Source organism: Anser brachyrhynchus (genome assembly GCF_964034855.1).
Source record: "Anser brachyrhynchus genome assembly, chromosome: 4".
NCBI lineage: Eukaryota > Metazoa > Chordata > Aves > Anseriformes > Anatidae > Anser > Anser brachyrhynchus.
This window is the reverse complement of record NC_137698.1, coordinates 15495171-15515108: the sequence shown is the minus strand read 5'-3', so window position 1 is coordinate 15515108 and position 19938 is coordinate 15495171. Positions and strand designations below refer to the sequence as shown.

The following is a 19938-nucleotide window of genomic DNA, read 5'->3' as shown; positions in this document are numbered from 1 at the left end:
ACCAAACAGACCCTCCTCTTTTTTTCTGTGAAAATGCCTTGGTGTGCTAAAACCAAATTACATCCTAAATGTTGTTACACGGGATCTTATGATCAGGTACGCTGTTTTCAGCATCATTAAGGCTGAAATAATTAAGGAAAAGTTAATACTTCTGCCACAAACCTGTTCACTGGAATGCCCTTTAAGACAATAAAGGGTAACACACCCGTGTGCCAAGCAGCAGTTAGTTTGTGTATTTGTACATTTTAATGATTGGGAAATTGATTTGCTGGGTTTTATTTAGAAACAATGCAAAAAAATAAAGTCAGGCCCTTGTACTAGAGAAAGTAGCTGGAATCCATCAACACCATGGTATCACCCTAGAATATAACTGTGCTCTGAGACTCAAAGAATATTACTAATACTACTAATAACATTCAGTACTTGAGCATATTTTGCATGTTCAGAGTGCTTGACAAACACTTAATTTACCCTTCAACCACTAAGGCAGAGAAGTGGATTCCAACTGTTTCTCAATCCAAACACGAAATTCATTTTTTACTCCTTAGCTTCCCTTCAGCCATAGCAAGAATAGGATTATTATTAAAAAAGAGTACACTTCACCACGCTGGTCAGGAAAGGAAAGTGATTGCAGGCAACAAGCCACCTATTTTCTCGCAAGGAGTTTGGATGCCACAGTGAGGAGCGCAGGGTAACTAAAGACGTAGATGAAAGGTAAGTATCAAGATCTAAAGGTGCTGAAACGAGGCCAGGAAACGGAGTAATTTTCCTGAGATGGAATCTGGGAATTTCCCAACTCGGCATTGCACGCCCAGGCCCTGCTTGAGGGATTCCCAACCTCTTTTTTTGTTAGGCTGCTCCAAGCACTGCAGAGGGCACGGAAACGCTCCTGCCCGTCCTGGGCTGAGGCTGGCTCTGTGGGGAAGCGCACCCCAGCCAGAAACCCTTCACCAGGCTACAGTGCAGGCCTGGTAAATACAAAGCAGGTTTTCCTGCAGTCTGTTTTTTCAAAGTGACACAGCTGCCTCTTGTGTGGCAGATGGGCGACTGCTCGTGATTGTACAACTCCATATGTAGTTGTGTGTCTGCATGTGCAAAGGCATGCTGCTGAATGCAGCTCGCAAGGCAGTCTTTGGAAATGAGTCTCTTGGCTGTGTTGGCAGTTCAAGGTTTTCTGTCTTGGAGGAGAGACTTATTTTTTATTTTTATTTAGAAGCTGTGAAATTTATATGGCAGGAAGTCAGCAGTAAAAAGCACTGCAAAATACATGAGAGTTTACTGGACAAACTGAGGTTGGGCTTAAGAGAATATAAATGCTGCATGCAATGACAAAAAACGATTTTCTTTCTCTCCTCCCTGACAGGAGAAAAATCACCAACATTCCTTGAACGCCATACGTCGTGCTGATAAAATTCCTTTTTTTCAGTCACACACCATGCCAAGGTAAGCAACCTTAAAATGCAGTTTATAATGTTTCCTCAGAAACATCTCAGCTATGCTAAAGTGTACTGAAATTAAACAAGGCAAAGCTCCTGTCCCCCATAGGAAACTCTTAAAAAGCACTTTGAGAGTTCATAACATACAGTTTCCACATCCTAAGTTTATTACAAGCATGGCCTTACAGCGTGGAGACAGTGGAGAGTCTGCAGGAGACATAAGTACACCACTGGCCTTGCTTCAAGCCCAACTGCGGTACCAATGCCTGTTTCAGTGACTAAACCAGAAAAAAAGTTGTGGAACAACTGTGAGAAGTCTAGAAAACATGTCTACAGGGGAAAAAATAAATGAATTGGGATTGTTTAGACTTCAGTATATAAAAATTCATACAGGCAGTTCATGAATTTTGCCACAGCCTGGTGTGAAGCACAAGCGCTAGATATTTGGAGCTCCTCAGTCAATAAAATCAGTGGTTTTAACCCCCCAACATAAGTAGTGTTTGGCCCAATTCATTAAAATAATTTTATGTGATGCACAGGCCTAATGAAAAGTAAAGGTACATAGGACAGCTGTATATTACCACTGCCTGTTTATCTGATATCTATATGCTGTCAATTTCAGAAAGCTATATTGTACTTGTGTGCGCTAATGAAAGGAACTTGATCCTTAGTACTGGGAGCTGGGCATTTGTTCCACTTCCAGATGTGACACTGTGTACCTTGTCCAGTAAGAACCAGGATCAGCAGTTTTCCCAGTGTATGCTAATTGCCACTCTGTCTTGTTTATAAAATGCTATCTTTCTTTTGGAGTTGATCCCTCAGAAGATGTATTTTTTCCAAGAGGAGGTAGCTGAGCACTGTAGAATGCATTAAGAATTACTAAAAAGCACAAAACTAGTCCATGCGCTTACCTTTCCTTCTTTTTCTTCGCAGCCCTCCACGAACTCCAGTAAAAGTTGTGCCTCAAATTAGAATAGAACTTGAGCCTGAAGACAATGGTTATTTCTGGAGGAGCAAGGGAACAGAAACTACTTTGTAATTTGTCTGTCTGTTAAATCTTATATGGAATTTATTTTGTCACTAGCCAAATATTAAAATGCTCTCTGCTTCCCACCCGCATAGGTAGACAAGACATTCTGCGCTTCCCCCTCCGCCTTTACACCCTGCAGATTTCCTTTTATTCCTCCTCACCCAGTTTTTCCACTCTGACCAAGACTTGTTTTTGCCTTCTCTGTCACACGCACGCATCTCTCTCATTTTCAAGCAGAGGGCAGAATTATTAAGGATATAATATAATACCTTTGTGAAATGTCAGAGGAACTGGCATTACTTTAGTTGTGAATCAGTGTTCGTTTGTTTCTTTGTTGTCTGGCAGAACAAAACTGACCTCCAGGCTAATTCAATGTCTTTATTACACTGCTCTGAGATGCTGGAAAGTGCTGCTAATACTAACTTGCTCTTAAAGCCTGTACTTGTAGTAACACAAGAAGGAAAACTAAAAGGTACTTCACTCCCAGCACAGACAAACTATTGCCATCGTTGTAGCATGTGTTTTGAAATGTCCCTTTCCTATGCAATTTTTTTTTTTTAAAGAACACTTTAATGGACTTAATCCGTCAGGTACATTGAAGAGTGTTATTTTCCTAGATTATTTTGTTTAAATTATGGGGGCCTAACCTATGACTTTTTTTTGTCAATTTTTTTAACCTTTTTTTAATTACTGTAAAGAAAAATGAATTTTTCCTGCAGCAGGAAACATATAGTTTTGAGTAGTTCTACCTCTTATTTCTAGATGCCAGGCTTTCTGTAAAAATGTATTGTACCATATATAATGTGATTTTTACAAAAAAAGGAAAAAAATACACAATCTCCAGGACATGGCATAGGGCTGGATCAGTTTTATTAACACCTACTCTGAAGCATCTGTTTTACTTAGGGTTATTTTATTTTTTAATAAATAATCTAACTTTACTATGAAGGAGACAGGATGTAACTCAAATATCTTGTGATCTAGGAAGACTCTTAAGTTTAATGGTGGTAAGTAAAATACTGACCGGTTAACAGTGTCAGTGGACAGATGCTGATTGTATTCATTTTTTCGATTTCCTGTGCAGTATTGTTAGAATTATTTCATTTAAAACATCCGTGTGTGCACGTGTGTGTATGTGTGCAAATGAAAACACCCTGCGTGCAATTTAGACACAATGATGGAGCAATTTAGGAGAAAGCTGAAGGTAACTTATGGGGATATTTATCCCCAAACCCATATTCAGGAGGCTTACGAAGATCTACATCTTCCTTGTGGATTGGCAGCACCCCAAATCTATTGACCATCATGTAGAGAATTTACCCTTAAAACCTGATTGCTCAGCATTCCCCTAGGTAGATTGATCCATCCACACACAGTGATGAACCACTAACAAACTGGCTAGGCACAGTTACATACAGGCTTTTGGTTTTAAACCAAGCAAGCATCACCTTGCGTCAGATACTTTTCTCTGTAGTGTGTACACAACGAACTTGTGTATGAATATAAACATGCATTTGGGAAACTGGGCTTCACCAGTGTTATTTTAAGTGTGAAGATTATATGGGATGTGCAGAAAAGGGTTTATTTAATTAATAAATAAGACAAAAGAAAAAAAAGCCTAGCTGTAAGGGCTAATTCCCAAGGGGTAAAAATCCCCTCTCCCCCCCCCTAGGATGGGCACATTGCTTGCATGCAAGAAGTGCCTTTGCTTGCAGCAGGTATGAGATCAGGGGTCCCCACCCCCAGAAGGCAGCAGCCTGGCAGGCCCTCGCTGGTACTCGCCGCTCCTTGCATGCGGCACATTTGGGGATTAAGCAGGAAGGGGAGCAGCTTCCCATCATTGGGGGTGGGAGTTGTCCGTAAGAGCCCCTACCACCAAGCATTAAAAATGCACTTGCAGAAACTGCTTTGTAATGCCTAACGTGGTTTTGTTTCTTTTATTTCTAATTTAGTAAAAATACTAAATGTAAAAGTAGCACTTAATGGCCTCCATACCTGTTGTAAAGAAACCAAAGTCCGTGCTGATTAAGGAAACAAAATTTTATCGTGGTGCTGACAGACCTTAAATGCCAAATTTTAGCATCTACAAACTAGTAACAGCCAGATCACTGATCAGACCTGCAGAATAGGGCTGTTCTTTTATTTCCCAGATATGGGATCTGGTTAAATGATGCATTGATATGGACCGTAATAGCTGTTAGCCTGATCTCGTGCAAATGCTCTTTGCTGCACAAAAATGATGGAGTTGCAGAGGAGTTGGCACAGCACGCGCACGTGCACACACCTATGTACATTCCCCAATTTGTTATCAAGGAATCTAAATTTCTGCTTACCTAAATTTTTGTTTACTGTGAGAAAGCAGTGCAAGAGGAAGGGAGAGCAGCCGCTCTTCTTTGTTGCCCTGAGAGGTCAGCAAATCTAGCCCAAACCTGCTTCAGAAAGGTTGAGGAGACATCCGAAGTGGCCATAAAAGCAGCCGCTATGCGATCCCTTCTGCTGCCTGGTAGGATTAGCTGGAGGACAGATAACCTGGGAAGTACAATGCTAACTTAATGTGTAGAAAATGGTTTTCATTCCTTGGTGAACAGAAGTCACTGACTACCAAAGGGGAAACAGACTCAAGTGTCACGTACAGAGTACATGTGAGCTTTTACGTTTTGCCCAGACGTTTTATTTGTAAAAATCCAAATAAGGAAAGATCAAAATAGAATAATAGAAAGATTTCCTTGAGAGAGCACTGACAGAACACCACCCCCTGCCTACGGTATGCTCAAAAGGCAGCATACTGCACACATGCATATACGCACACACACAATGCATATCTTTTCATCTGCTATTACCTGGTGATTTGTCTCCACAAAAATGAGGTCTTCCACTTTTGAACCATGTTAAATGTACTTGAAATGTATTGACTGCTGATCTAGATCTTTTTCTCTCTTTTATTTTTTATTTTCTCCAGACTGAGCTGTTGTACAGAGGGTAGCAATGTTCAAGGGATGGGACAACGATTTCTGTAGTTTTCCATGTAAAACAGAACTCTGGTGACAGGAGTGGGAAATTTTTCATTTCCTGCTTCCTGACAACAGCACTTCATTGAAGGTTGTGTGTCCTTTGTTGTTTTTTCCTTTAGAAAAAAAATAAATAAACCACAGAGACAGCAAGCAAGATCTCTGCTGGCACCAAGAGATGGAAGGTAATGAAAAGCAGCCATCTAATAGCATTTGATGGGCTGACATCACCACAAGGAGAATTTTACTGCACTTTGTAGGCCTTGTGACAATAAAACTAAAACTAATTTTGGTTCAGAATTGGGTGTTTGGAGAGAAAAGGCTGGGTGAGCACCTCCGGCTTCTGGAAAGGCTCCTCTTAAAGAAGAGTCCATAAAGAAATGAGCTTCCCAAAACAGTTTCTCATAGAAGTCCTACAAAACCAGGTACCAACTCAGGGCTAATATCCTGGAATCACCCAGCAAAAACAAACTGCAGATAGCTTTGTCCCAGCCCCGTAAAAATGGTGATTGTCTGCCTCTGTAGCCACTACTTATTTGTCGTCGTGGTCGACACATATTTGTACTCATTACTTTTTTTTTTCCTTGGAATCGACATGCACTTTCAGATACTTTTATTATTTTTAATTCTCTTAAGTCTGTATTTGCTTTGGAGGAAAGAATAAAAACTTAGTTTAAAATGAAGTGGATCAAGATGGTGGAACAAAAAGGAAAAAAGCAGAAAACATTTCAATATATTAAAATGATTTTTTCCAGTAATATAAAACATGAAATTCCTTATAACATTATAGTATTTTACAGTTTTATGAAGCTTTCTATTGTGACTTTTATGGAATCAAAAGATGAAGATGATGAGATATTTTAGCATTTATATTTTTCAAAATTAAATGTATACTGAAAATAAAGTAACTTTATGCATTTATTGGAGAGTTGTGGATTTTTTGTATTTATTTTTTGTAACATACTCCATTTAGTTTGACTGAATCAAGATTCCTGGATCGCCGTTGTCATCACCACTACTGCCAAGGCAAAGTGTTTGGCAGGTCCCTGATGGAGAGGATGCTCACAAAGGGACCCTCCAATACACATGTAAAGAAATGTGGTGCCAGCCTTCACAAACCACAAAGGGGTTTAGAACATACGTCTCTAAAAGTGTGTTTTAATGACAGAAATACTCTCTTGAGATAATTTACTGAATCTTTTGAGGGAGTAAAATGTAATTGTTGTTCACAAATAAGGGTGGAGAGACCATCTCCATCTGAAGCTGGGACTTTTGTCTTCTCTCAGGAGCACCACTTCTCAGGAGGTACTCTTGGCAGTGGATGAGAACCAGCAAACCAGACTATCTGAACTTCACACAGCCTTCAAAGAGGTTCACAGATACTTCATACAGAGTCTGGACTGTTTTAATTTGCACTTACCCAGATGATCATTCCCTGCAGGAGTCAGCGTGTTCCTATTAATAAAACAGAGAGGGGGGGAAAAAGGTAAATACACACTAGGTAGTAACAGAAAGAGGAAGCCAGCTACAAACCCCAGCCCAATATAAGTTTTGTTTGTTTGGGGGAAGTCGTGATGTAGGGGCTCCCCAAGATGTTGGTGTCAGAGCACAGGGAACCTCTCTGACCCAGGCCCCATGCCGCAGGAGGCTGAGTCGAAACTGGGATTAGGCAAATGGATTGAGAACAGGTCCAGGACCAGGGATGTGCCCCCTCCCATCCCAAAACCCGTGATGGTGGTCACCTTGCTGGTGCCAGGTGCTTGGTCCTAGGCAGTGATGGGAAACAGGTCTGATGGGCTCCTTTCTAGGGACTGTGGCATCTCCTGCTTCTTCCCCATCAACAAAAATGTAAAACCAGCTAAAAGATATCACGTGCTGCTTTCATAGAAAGTAGTTTGCATGGGTTAATTTAACTTATGCAATGGCTTCAGGCTAAAGCAGCTTACAGGGCATTGCTGGCACGTTGCTGGGTGATCTAAGCAGTGGGGATGTGGCCAGTCTGCCGGGCAAGCATAGGGCTACTGGGGTAATGAGCACAAACAAATTAACCCCCTGGTTAAACACACGTTGTTGCTAGTCTTGCTCTACTCCCTCCTTCAGCCCCCTGATTTCTGCATGCAGCCCCCTGGCCCCAAAGCAGCGGCAGCTCCCAGGCAGAGACAGTGCTCGAGCTTTACCTGTGTGGCCCCTCTTCCTGCAGCACCCCACTGGGGCTGCTCCTGCCCCATCATTGCCCAGTTCAGGCATTTGGAGAGGGCTGAATTGTTCTGTACATTTTTAGTAAAGCACCCAAGGCTGTTAGGATTGAAATCACGGGTTTGGCAAGGCCTATGCCATGTATATTGTGGAATAGTGAATAAGTGAATAGTGGAAATGCTATAGAAACCTCAAATTTGGTCCTGTCCCTGCCTGAGAAGACACCTGAACTGTTTCACCAGGAGGAATACAGAGTCCCCAGATAAAACTATCCTAGACTGGAAAACCGGTGAGAGCTTCTGCCCTCAGTGCCCACAGCCACCCTATTCAGTGTGGCACAGTGTCAAGACGAGCGCTTTAGGACAAAGTGGTTTGCATTGCTTCCACGAAATCCAACAGCTTTCGTCTGAACAGCCCCCAGTAGTGCAATAGTTACCATCATGCCACACACCAAGATAGTCACAATGAAGACTTCCGTTGCTGCTTTGTTCCCTCCAAGGAGTCTGAAATTTGTTGCTGAGTCCCTGTGAATTTTGCACTCCTCCTGCCTGCCAGCTCAGTGCTGGGTCGGTGTTTTGCATCCGCCATTTGCAGCCATGGGCTTCGTTCTGCTCTGCCATGGCCCAACCAAGGACGTGCTGCCCTCAGCATTACACAGCCAAGGTGTGAGTGCATGGTGCTCAGGATCTGACCACGCCACGGGACTGCCTTCCCCTCACACATGCGGGGCTGGCCCACCGTGGGCCCTGCCCTGTGCCACGCAGCAGTGCTCACCAGCACGTCCCGCTTCACAAAGCTGCGCTCCAGAGGCAGCAAGGAAGGACGGTCAGCAACTGGTATACAAGGAAAACAGAGGCTGCTTCAGGTGGCTTGAGACAGCCAACTCCATTCTAAGAGCAGGGTTGGAAAGCAAAACCACTACAGAAACCCTCAGCCAATGTTTCAGCAGGCTTTGGTGTGAAAAGGGAAGACCCTCCTGCATCCCCTTGCAGTGCCCACCTTAGTGGGCTGCAAGCTTTGGCCATCACGAGCCACAGTGTGTGGGAGAGGCTGGGAAACCCATAAAACCAGGAAAAAAATGAACCGTCTGTCAGGCAGCAGCTTTGTGCCAGAAGCAGTTGCTCGGGTGAGAGCTGTGTTTATGGATTTCCCTGAGCCCTTTTTTAGCCATGTGTTTATTTATAGCCTAGTGCCCAGCAGCGAGGGCTCCTGCTTCCCGGATTACAACTTGTGGGAGTGTTACGCTGCCTGAATCCCATAATCTTTTTACACGGGTTTTTCTCATTATCTGGTAGGCAATGCCATCCCACGACACTGTGATGCACTCAGCCCAGTGCAGCCCAGCGCAGCCCTCCTGGCATTCAGGCACTACTCACGAACGTCCCCCGTCAACAAGCATTGGCCTCTGTGTTTTTTGTGTCAGAAGCATTTAGGAAACATTTGATATTGCTCACACAATAGCTGCAGCCATCAAGATAGTTGTAGCTGGAAAGAGGGTGCCTCTCTTTCAACCCAGGTTGTTCATTTGGGATGAGGGCGCTCGGGTAGGTTACTTGCAGGCAGCTTGTCTGAGGTCTGCCTGCACAGCCACGCTCCTCTCAGCACAGCCACAATCCCCACGCTGCCCTAGACAAGGTGCTTTACATCTCCTGGGACCCACGCAAGGGAAATCGGGAGGAACTGAAAAAATCGTGTGTTGCACCAGCTATGACTGACAGGACATACTGGTGGCATGCCACACTCATCCCCTGGTCACAGCAGCACATGATGATGGCTTTGAGGAAACACTTGACTGCCAGGCATCCCTGGGAGACCCAAGAGATCACAAAGGCTCCCTGGGACAAGAGAGCGGTGTTTTATGGAGCTATCTTGGGCATACGACTCTTGCGGAGCACACATGGAGAGCCCAGGCAGTTTTCTAGGGAGAAGCCTGGGACGTGGCAGCTGCAGGGCACTGAAGTTAGTTAGCACTGAGCTAACTTCTTAGTAAGGGACATCTTGTTGATGCCATGATGGCGCTTGAACAGGATGCAGGTCTCCAATCCTTCTTCCCTTACACGCTGCTGTAACATATCTTATCTGGCAGTTTTGGTTTAGACAGCACCAAGCTCTTTCCTTTTCATAACCTGGGACCAAAAGCTGTGCATTGTCCAGGATTTTTCTGATTTTGTCAGTGTGGAAAGTACTTTGTGAACTTACATCAGACCAGGCATTGCGGGACTCACCCAGTCGGCTACTTCCCAGCCAGGGTACAGGATTATTGCCTGGGGAAATGATTTATTTGTTGCGGCTGCTGAAAGCTCTGGGTGTGAGCTGGGTGGGTTGAAATCACCTGTGAACTGATCCCCTCCCTTATAAATTGTCACCCACCAGTTGCCAGTTAGAAATTCTAATTTGTGATGAGGTTGGGGCCTTCCTTCCTTCCAAGTCAATGGCATTATGGCAGGGATGCAGTTGGCCTTAAGAACAAACTCTTGCCTTAATTGCTGGAGAAATTAGTCATTAGGAAAGCAAACAGCCCAGCAGTTCTGAGAGTCAGTAGTACAGAGAACAGATAAAACTAATACTTTCCAAATCACCACAACCTTCCTTTAATGCTTTTATGGATCTAATCTTTTAAATTGATTTTAAAGAAAACAGACAAAAGTTCTTAGCCCTAGCCCTGACCTGTTAAGCTTTGCCTACCAGCCAGCACCGATGACTAAGTTGTAATCTGCTAAAGCAGCAGTGTGTACGAAGGGACGAGCCTTCAACTGGAGCAGTGGAAGGCTGCCACCAGCAGCTCCAGTGACTAACGTGAAAACTGGGCAAAGCTTATTTATGTACTTGGTTAACCCCTTCTCTTCAGAAACAAGTGAGTATTGTTCTCCCAGAATCTTATGTTCCTGACAGGGAAATTAAAAAAATAAATAAAAATTGCCATATGTTCCCAGAACAGCCCAAAAGGCTCAGTGATGCCATACGTTGACTGTAACAAGATTTGATTTAAAATTATTTTTTCCCAATTTTTAGGGAAAAACACCCTGCCTTTTGTAGATTAACTGATGCTAATGCTACCACCCCTCTGCAGTAGCCCAGGATCTCACTTGAAGGATGGACTGCAATCATCGAAAAGGTAAATCTCAGGTACTTTGTTACTTAGTACTGTTGTCAGATGCCTAGTCCCCAGGCAGCTTACCCTACCTCTCACAGCCCCTGTAGGATGAATGTAAATTTGTTTGCTCTCCCCATGGGCTTGCAGCGCCCTCTATGCCGTGGCCAAGCACGTGGGAGTATCCCACAGTCTGCCTGGCAGTGGGGCCTGGGTGCTCCTATCAGCGAAATTTGGCCGTGATGGCTTTGTGCAACCCATTAGCACAGTACGTTTGGTGTTTTTTTAGTGCCGTGAGCAATTTATGGCATGCTCTTCCTATTGCAACTCCGCTCTTTCCCTAGTTCAATGCTATTAGTAATGTTATTCGTACCATGATACTGCTCCTGCAATGGATTACAGCTTAATTATTTCTGTAAAAGCAGTGCAATTAGTATGAATAGCCCTTTTACGGCTCAAGATTGTTTTGCTTATCAAGTAAAGGAACAATTTCAGATTAGGATGGTGCCTGCTTCTCCCCACTCGGTGTTTTGTCATTAAAAAGTTTCGTAACTACAGTCATGACGATGCAAATACCCCTGTGCCTGCTGGGTGCCTCTGGGTGTGTCAGTGTGCAAGAGAGCCCCGTTCTAGGAATTACGTTCATCGCAAGTAGTGTGGTTTGCAGTAGTGTGGTTTGCAGTTATCGTTTCCCGGTGTGTTTGCGGCATTTTTTAGAAGTGCCTCCCTCGGGCCGAGATGTGTATCAGCGACCTCTTTTGAAGGTGCAGGTTCAGTTTAAAGATCAGTGGTTGGGAACGGTGCCTACCTTGCAGAAGTAATTGGGTTTGTTTTCCTGTCTTTAGTATATTAACTGTGGCTTTGCCACAGCTCCCTCTGCCTCTGACTTTGCGAGCTACCTTGCTGAGAGGTGCTGATGGTGGCATACGTTTTGCCAAGCTCACGTGCATGCAGATGTTTTAGTGATGAACAGACAGATGTGCCAGTAAGGGCTGCTTTGAGCAGCAAAAATTTAAAAAATATAAACCAGTGACGTTTTCTTTCAAACCTTTTGAAATCATTTATAAAGCCACTGAAATAAAAATTGCAGGAGGAAAAGCTGTCTCGTGTCCTTTGCTGCAGACGATGGCTGTCATGACGCTAAGGGTGCAAGGAAGGCGACTCAAAATGGGGTAAAAAGTGGGTCCTCTGGGCAGGAGAGGCACCAGGAGGCAGCGAAGGGGCCTGTGTCCAGTGCTGTGCCAGGTACTGCCACCACTGGGGCTCCCTAGGCCACTTTATACCCCCAAATCCATAACCAGGCATTTGCCTCCTTTGCGTGGCCCATATTTAAGAGTTGCTCTTGTAGCCATTGCACAACAAAATGTCTCCATGTTTGTACCAGCCAAAACAAAAACAAAAACACCCCAATTCACAGCAGAAAATGAAAGTGTTTTCTGCTCTCTTTGGCAAAGGGATGAGCACTAACATCTCAGGGGTGTTTTCTTGCCAAGTACATACTCCCAGCTTGCATAAACCCTGAGCAGTCATTTTGTGGAAGAGGGAGCTGCCAGCAGTCCCTGTGCTGTTATTGGATGTACTGACCATTCCAGGGTTTCTCAGAAGTCAACCGGTTTTAATAAAGAAGGGTGTCTTGTGGTTTTTTTAATAGCAATTCATTCTTTTTTTTTAATTTTCCTTTCCCCTTAAAAGCATGAGCCACTCTTGGCCCTCTTTTTGGAGTGCTCGCTGCTTGACTTGCCCTGCTCGAAGGGAGGAGGCTGCCAGGAGGCAGTGGCGTTCCTGCGAGGTCTCTGATGGCCCCTGCGTAAGCAGTGACGGTTATGATGGCTTTGCTGTCGTGGGGGAGGTTGCCCTATGCAATGCTGGTGCCTCCCAGGAGCCCTTTCTAGGCACTTTGCAGCAGGGCTGGGAAACAGCCTGGGTGTTTTGGGGCTGTTGCATGCAAAGATTTCATTTTCCCCAGGTGGTGTGTAGGGGGCTTGGGGGCTTTCCTGACATTTATTCATTGATGCTTTTATTCAGCCAGATTGCCTCCTGTGGGCTGTGAAATTTTCCTCGGTAAATGTTTCTTGGCTTGTTGCTGGTGTGGTGCAACCCGTTGTTCCTCCGTGCAAAAAGACAGATGGAAGCTTCCCAGGTGACCGTGAGCAGCTTTGCAACAGCCCAGGATGGAGCACAGTACATAATACCTAATAATCCTGGATAAACCTGACGGTAGGACAGGGCTGTGAGTAACTAAGGCAGGAGAGGAGACTCCTCTGGAAGAGGAATGCTGGCCAGTGAGAGAAGCTTTTTGGTATCCAAATACTGCAGTTCAGCATCCTTGTTGAGAGAGCGCTGTCACTGTGAGCGCATGCACACGGTAACAGTAAAATTAAAGCTGCCTTTATGTTAGGCTCTTCCTCACCTGTTAGGCTGCCGGTGGCAGCAGCTGGTGGATGCGGGCAGAGCATAAGGGTTTGATGATTGGATTAGCTGAGGTAATTTCCCATTTGGCCTCGACCTACAGCCCAAAGATTTCCGGTGTCAGAAGTGTTATTCTTCTGTTCAGTAGCTCCTGCTGTACCTGTTGTCCTGGGCAAGGGTCAGGTGTTGACTCTGGCAGCTGCGCAGCACTCAGGGTATCTCGACTCGGCGAGACACGATCATACGTCAGGGTCATGCACGCCCCTCCTGCTGGAGAAGTTATTTGAGCTCTCCTTTATGCGGTGGGAGAGATTACGCCACTTAATTAAAAAGTTTCCAGTTATCACATGGATCTTGCTTCCAGACTGCACATGGCACACCTATGGCTTACGAATAGCTACTGGAATTTCTTTGGAGGCAGGGCCAAGCCTTAGCTCAGGTTTTTGCTTGGGCAACAAGAACCGTGCCAGCCAGGCAAATGCTGAAAAAGCCAATTTTCTTCCAAAACTCTGTGGGGCTGAGACTACGGGAGGAAAAGAGGATATCCCACAGGATCCTAGCCCACAAGTGTGCAACCCCAAATGACAGGATGGGACAGACGAGCACATTTCTCTTTGCTGTGGCTGCCGTGGGTACAGGGAAGCAAACCTCACACTCAGGTCCGTAGGCACAGGTCTGTGTGTCACTGATGCTCTAAGTCAATTTAGCATAAAACATTTAACATAAAAGTCAGGGGATAGCCCCGCTCAATGCATGATGCTACTAGATCTGGTGATGGCAAGCATTATTAAAGGAAGGGTCTTTCGGGTTCTGCGACATGGAGCACTTTTTAGTACTGATTCTCTGTACGTGATTGCACCTTGTGCATTTGTGTTTAAAGCTGTGGCTTACGACGGAAATATGGTAGGCTGTGCGTGCAGAGTTCTGGTGTGTTAGGGACTGACTTGCCTTTTGGAACAGCAGTGGGGGGCTGGAGACTGCTGCTTTGTGCTCACCTAGTCTGGAACTTTGGATTTGTTCGCTCCCATCTCGTAGAAACCTGATGGGAGAAAGTACTGTAACAGAAATCAGTGCTTCACCGCATGGCAAATGAGGGAGGAAGACGTCACAAATGAGCAGGAAAAGCCTCCTGGGTGCACAATGCAGCTCCTGCTGGGAGCGTGGCTCTGCCCCAAAGCTGGAAACGTTAACAAGGAGGTACTCATTTGCTCTGAGACTGACATTTGGCGAGTTGCAAAACATTGTTTTGTTCACCTCGGTTACTGTTGCACGTCAGCTGGCTGTGGGCTTTGTGCAGGTAAAGAAACTTTTCCCTTGTCACTCAGCTTGCTGGAAAACCAGCTACCAGCCCTGGTAAAGCACTGTTTGGCTCAGGGATGGATGTGCAGGGAAGGTCCTGAGAGGTATTTCAGATAAGTGGTCCATTTCTAAAATGAAACTCTTAATAATGGATGCAATCGCTGTAATGGCTTTACACAATCACTCATCTAATTAGTCTGCAGGGAGGAAGATGCAGCAGAATTAGACTTTTCCATATATAATTAAAGCTAATGGAAGCCAAAACACCAATGCAAATAAACACGCTCTGTACGCAGATGCGGAGGGTAGAGCACAAGTGTTGCAGCACAGAGCCGTATGCCAAGGTAGGCTGTGTTTTCTCACTTGCTTTTTAGCAGCAAAAGATGATGGCGTTTTTAATGGACAAGCACAGATGCACAAAGGAGTCTGGTTCTGTGTTGTTTTTTGTCTTCCCCAGTAGAAATTCCCATTTGAGTCTGAATCCCGATCCAGGGCTGCTAACTCTTAACTCTGTCGTACTGTGAAGTGCCAAGGTTGTTTTATTCATTTCCCCCAGTGAACATTTCATGCCCTCCATCTCAAAGAACTGTCTTTAGGTAGCATCTTACTTCTGCGGTACCCGAAGGAGAATCGCAGAAGCACCGCTCTGTGTGCAGCACAGGTCACGTTGGGCCTCCATCAGCAGAGTGGCTTTGCTGCAGGCTCAGAAGGAGCCATCTCACTTGCAACCACAGAAATGGGTTTTGCTCCAAAATTCTTGTGCCTGTTGTCATTGTGACAAGGTGTGCATTGCTGCACTTAAGGAGTACTAGGTCAAGCCTCATCAGTCAAGTTTCCTCTGTGCCTGTCAGCAATGCTTCTATCCAGTGCTCTGGCCACTCCTGAGGAAAGAGCAGCATTTCAAGGGCTAAACGCAATCCCTCATGCCCAGTGCTGGTCTTGCAAATTAGCATTATTTACCTGCAATCCTCGTTTCCCTGAAGTGTGGGTTATGGAGCCCAGAGGCCACTTCCAGATCCACATGAATGAAAATGCACTGAATTCAGGTGAATTTCTGCAGGTAAACACTATGCAAAGATCTCAAGGCTGAGAAAATAGAGGCCATAAGACCCATCTGGCCGCTGTACTAAAATACATATAGAAACGAGGCATTTGGATTATGGCATTTTGCACTTGGTGAAGCTTCTTGTGGTCCCAGGAGATAGCCAGGACTTAGATTCCTTCACTTTGCTTTCCTTGCATGGTGTATCAGTGTGTACCATGATACTGCTGGTCCCATGGTAACTCTAGTGGTTCAGGGTGAGGGACTGGAGCAGGTCCGTTTTCAGGAGTGAGAATAGCAAACATCTAAATATAATCATGCCTGATTACTGCTGCTGATTACTGACAGGACTTCAGGTTTCTGAAGTGTCTGTGAGCCAAAAGGATGTACTGTCACAGCAGGAAGTGACACCTACTCCAAAAGTATTTCGGTTATTTGCAGTAAAACCCTTGCCAGAAGTTTTGTGGTATTAGTGTAAAAGGATTTGTGATGCAGCCTGGTCCAGAGAGACTTCGGGGTTGTCTTTTTGTTCTCTGCCAGTTTGCTGAGGCTTTCACAATTCCCTTGGGGTACTTCTGTGCGCACTTATCACCCTCAGAATTGCAATGATAATAAGCACCAATCATTTTTTTATAACCACCAGCACATTTCCTAGAAACACGCACAAGACAGAAGAAACATTCTTTGCTTATTTTATCTTATTTCTCCAATTTTTTCTTGGAAACACAGAAGGTCACTCTAATCTTTAGCCGTTACCACATGCCTCTTGAATTTGACAGATACAAATGTGATGCTGAAACTAGTGAAGGCTGAGACAAAAGGTGGTTTCGGTTGCAGGGCTGTGGGCGTGCTGTCAGCTTGGGCTGCCAGGGCTTAGTGACTCCTTCGAAGGCCTGGCAGGGGTATCAGCTTTCATTGCCCCCTCCTTGTAGCAGCCTCAATTCCATGTAAAGCACAGGGAAAGAAAGGAGTGTAAGCTCAAACTGGTTACTAACACTCCACGGCTGAAACCAAACACCTTTTAAGAGCACATTCATAATTTCTTATGACGACCCTGTCTAGCCAGGACCTAAATGTGTGATAATTATTGTGATTTGTGCCAAGTATCTTGTGACAAGAGATCTTGGATACCACCAGGAGCAAGAAGCTGAAGTAGAAATTTATCTACGTATAGTGATGTATGATAGAGGTAAAAGATTTTGCCAGCAGTACAAAGTATATGAATTAGATTTGAGTCTTTCATCCCCAGCTGAAGTGGTAAAAACACCTGTTATTTCTTCTGGAAAACAAGTACAAAAAGCACTACAAAACAGAAATGAACGTGGTGACGAGTAGGTTGAACAGATGTCTCAATGTCAATTTTTTGCCGCTGTAATGCAACAAGGTGAAATCCCAGGTTAGAGATACTTGCCAGGTGCTGCCACACTTCCTAAGCATGTTTTACAACTGAGTACTGATGCTTTTATAAGGGTTATTTATTTCTCTGATGAACTAACAAGTTCCTTGATCACAAAAGGAAGTTATCACACTTCTTTCCCTGAAAACAATAATGAAACATTACTGCATGCATCCTATAGGGTATGAGGCTCCTTCCCTGTTGTGACCTGCCCAAGGTGCTGCTGCTGCTGGTCTGTAGGTTTTTGGACACAGGCAGGCTCAGGTTTGACATTTGGTGCCTGTCCCCATGGGCAGGTTTGGGGAGCACACAAGGCAGCGTCAGAGTGTGGCCCCACTCTATTTCTAGCAGGGTTTCAAGGTCTTGGCTACCCAAAAGCCAGTACATGCGTAGGCTGTGGGCAGCAGAGGGCAGCTGTGCAGTCCTGCACCAGGCTCTGCAGGCTGTTTGATATGCAGGAATAGTGCTCAGGCACCAAATGACAGGCCTGCACTTCGTTGCAATGGAGACCATACAAACACAAAATAAAAACAGTCCTTGTGCTACTGAGCATTCGCTTTCTGTATATGATGCTGCCAAGAGATGGGGAAGGGAGCAGTTGCACTCTCTTCTGTTCCAGCAAAAGACCCAGTGATGCCCAGGGGAAGGGAGGAATGAACACTGTTGAAATATTGAGGAACGCATTTTGGCCTTCAATATCCTAAATGAAGTACAATAATGCCACCACAGCCAACAAGTAAATGTCCCTTATCTGCAACAAAGTAAGAGCAGAGTGCTGTGTGTGTAGCCAGTACCCTCTGATCCTGTGCAAGGCCCTGCAAGCAGGTCAGCAGGAGTTCAGAGTTTCAGTGCCAAGCAAGTCCGAGCACTTGCATTATAAAGTCCTTCAATAAATTTGCTATCCAAGATCGTCATGGTCAAAGATGGGAGGCCAAGATTTTTTTTTTTTCCTATGGAAATCACTTAAGCAATTATGTCAGCACTCGAATATCTTCAGGATGCTCTACAGGCTCTAGTGCAGGGAGGGGAACTGCACTGAACACTGCACTCTAAAATAAATTGCATTTAGCAGCCCAGGCGAGCCTGTTCAGGTTGCAGATAAGTAAAATGCAAGAGTGCTAAAACCAGTTCCTGACGTACTGCATGTTGCAGAAGGCAGCAGATGAAGGTATTTAAAATTAATGTAACATTTCTGAGCGAAACTAGCTTAGGCACAGAAATGAATGGCTGTCTTTTGTCAGCCTGGGAGGCAACGTTATTTTGAGGGCTTTCGGTGTGATGACTTACACAGGCGAAAGGCAAGGAGGAGGCAGAGGCACAGAGCGGTGCCAGCAGCCCATGCAATGCGGAGGTCAGCTCTGCTCAGCTGCGAGGGAGCCTGTTGTGTTGTAGCATTGCCTGGCGGAGTGGATGCATGAGTACTGGTGGAGAGGGTGGGGGAAAAAAAGTCCAGATTAAAACAGACACCTTTGACCAGTGCTTGACAGGTTATCTGTATAGTCTCCTCCTTACCCACTTGCACTGTAAACACTGACACAGAGATTATGTCTTCCTGTATGTTTAACCAGTGCCTAGAAGAGTGTGGATGTAATTCTGAACTGAGTACCACAACCATAAAAGTAAGCAGCCATTGCTTACACAGCTGTAATACTAGCTGCACAGAGCCATAGATTAGCTTTTGGTCCCGAGATCTCTGGAGGTGAACTTTTATTCAGTGACTTCACCCAATGCTGGTGGCAAATAGTTTCTCCATTGATTTTATATGCCCTTTCGTCTGATTAGTTTCTTCCACAGAAGATATGGGAGAAACCCCATTGCATGTGGAGGGCCACAGACTGGATTTTAGTCTCTGCTGGGATGTTGGATACCAACACCAGTAAGTCAGCCCTGGTTTATATCGCTATTTTCACAGATTTTCTCCTAAGCTTTCATCTTTCCATTTAGTCCTCAGCAAGAAATGTAGCAGAGAAATCAGCATCTCTGATCTAAGGCCAATGAAGAAGCGATTTGAGCCAAACTTTTCTATGCTTATTTCTTTGGAAACTGTCTATGTCATGTATTTCTGAGAGATTCCTGATTCTTCAGCAAAAAACATGAGTAACAATATTTAAAGAGCATCCAGTCATGCTCTCTGAATTATCTCTGAGGCTTATAAAGACCAAAAATAGTTACCATAGTCCTCCTGATTTTGGTGAAGCTATTCTGACTTGTACCAGCTAAAAGTCTCAGGTTCTCACTGCAAACTTCAGTAACCAAATTTCAACAACCTATTTTTCTTTGTGTGCACGTGCAGTTTGGTGTGTTTCAAGGGGGCTGCACAGTAACCTCCAATTTCACACACAGCAAGGGTTCTTCGTCAGCATAGCTCTGGTGCTGTCTGAAATGCTGGAGCAAAGGCAATGCCTTGCTTGGATGACTGCTTTTGCTTATGCAGTCACTGCGTTTGCATACGCAACAGTGGCAGCTTGGAGATGAATACTTGTTTTGCAAGAGCCAAAGCCAGTGTGTGCAGGCAGGTTTGTGTAAGCCCTTACATAGGGGTAAGGAACAAATATCACTTGAAAGTTCTTGTCCTTGTAAATACATTGTCTACTTTGAGAACAGATTAGAATTAAGAGCATGCAAACTGTACCAGTGCTAATAACTGACAAATGATGCACTTTGTCATCACGAACCTGATCCTTGAAGATGGATCTTCATGGCTCTGCACTCCTCATGGTGATTCACCCACTGCTTTTTTTTGTTATCTGATTTTACACGATTTTCCTCACCCATAAATAGCACTTAGTAAGCAGGGGAGGTTCAGCAAAGAAAGACGACTTGTTCTTGTTTACGTTTTTTTCCTGCCCATTTAAGACTTCTCTCCAAATCTGGCATTTCAACATCGCTGTTAGCACAGGCAAGCCAGGCAGAGCAGTGTTTACTCCCTGGTTTCACAGCTCCCGAATCAGGACCAAAGGCAGCATCAGGGTCACAGTTTTCATGATCCACAGCCTGACCCCGCTGAAACCTTTGTCAAGCATGTGAAAGC

General features: G+C 44.7%; 2 protein-coding genes and 1 long non-coding RNA gene across 7 annotated transcripts in view; 1 reads left to right on the top strand and 2 right to left on the bottom strand.

The window, feature by feature from the left end:
* The window catches only part of LOC308193990, a 43670-nt gene extending 41221 nt beyond the window's left edge, over window positions 1–2449 (bottom strand). Inside the window, exon 1 of the long non-coding RNA XR_013950151.1 lies at window positions 2348–2449. This is a non-coding gene — a long non-coding RNA (uncharacterized lncRNA). The remainder of the gene's footprint in view (window positions 1–2347) is intronic.
* SLC4A4 (solute carrier family 4 member 4) overlaps window positions 1–6395 on the top strand; it is a 231176-nt gene extending 224781 nt beyond the window's left edge. For all 5 annotated transcript variants that reach the window (XM_080589204.1, XM_080589201.1, XM_080589202.1 and 2 more), the window contains 2 exons: window positions 1364–1443; window positions 2370–6395. In XM_080589204.1, the coding sequence (XP_080445330.1) occupies window positions 1364–1407 (44 nt within the window). In that variant the 3' untranslated portion in view covers window positions 1408–1443; window positions 2370–6395. The remainder of the gene's footprint in view (window positions 1–1363; window positions 1444–2369) is intronic.
* GC (GC vitamin D binding protein) overlaps window positions 2960–19938 on the bottom strand; it is a 37527-nt gene continuing 20548 nt past the window's right edge. Inside the window, exon 14 of the mRNA XM_080589229.1 lies at window positions 2960–6929. The gene's annotated coding sequence lies outside the window, so the exon portion shown is untranslated. The remainder of the gene's footprint in view (window positions 6930–19938) is intronic.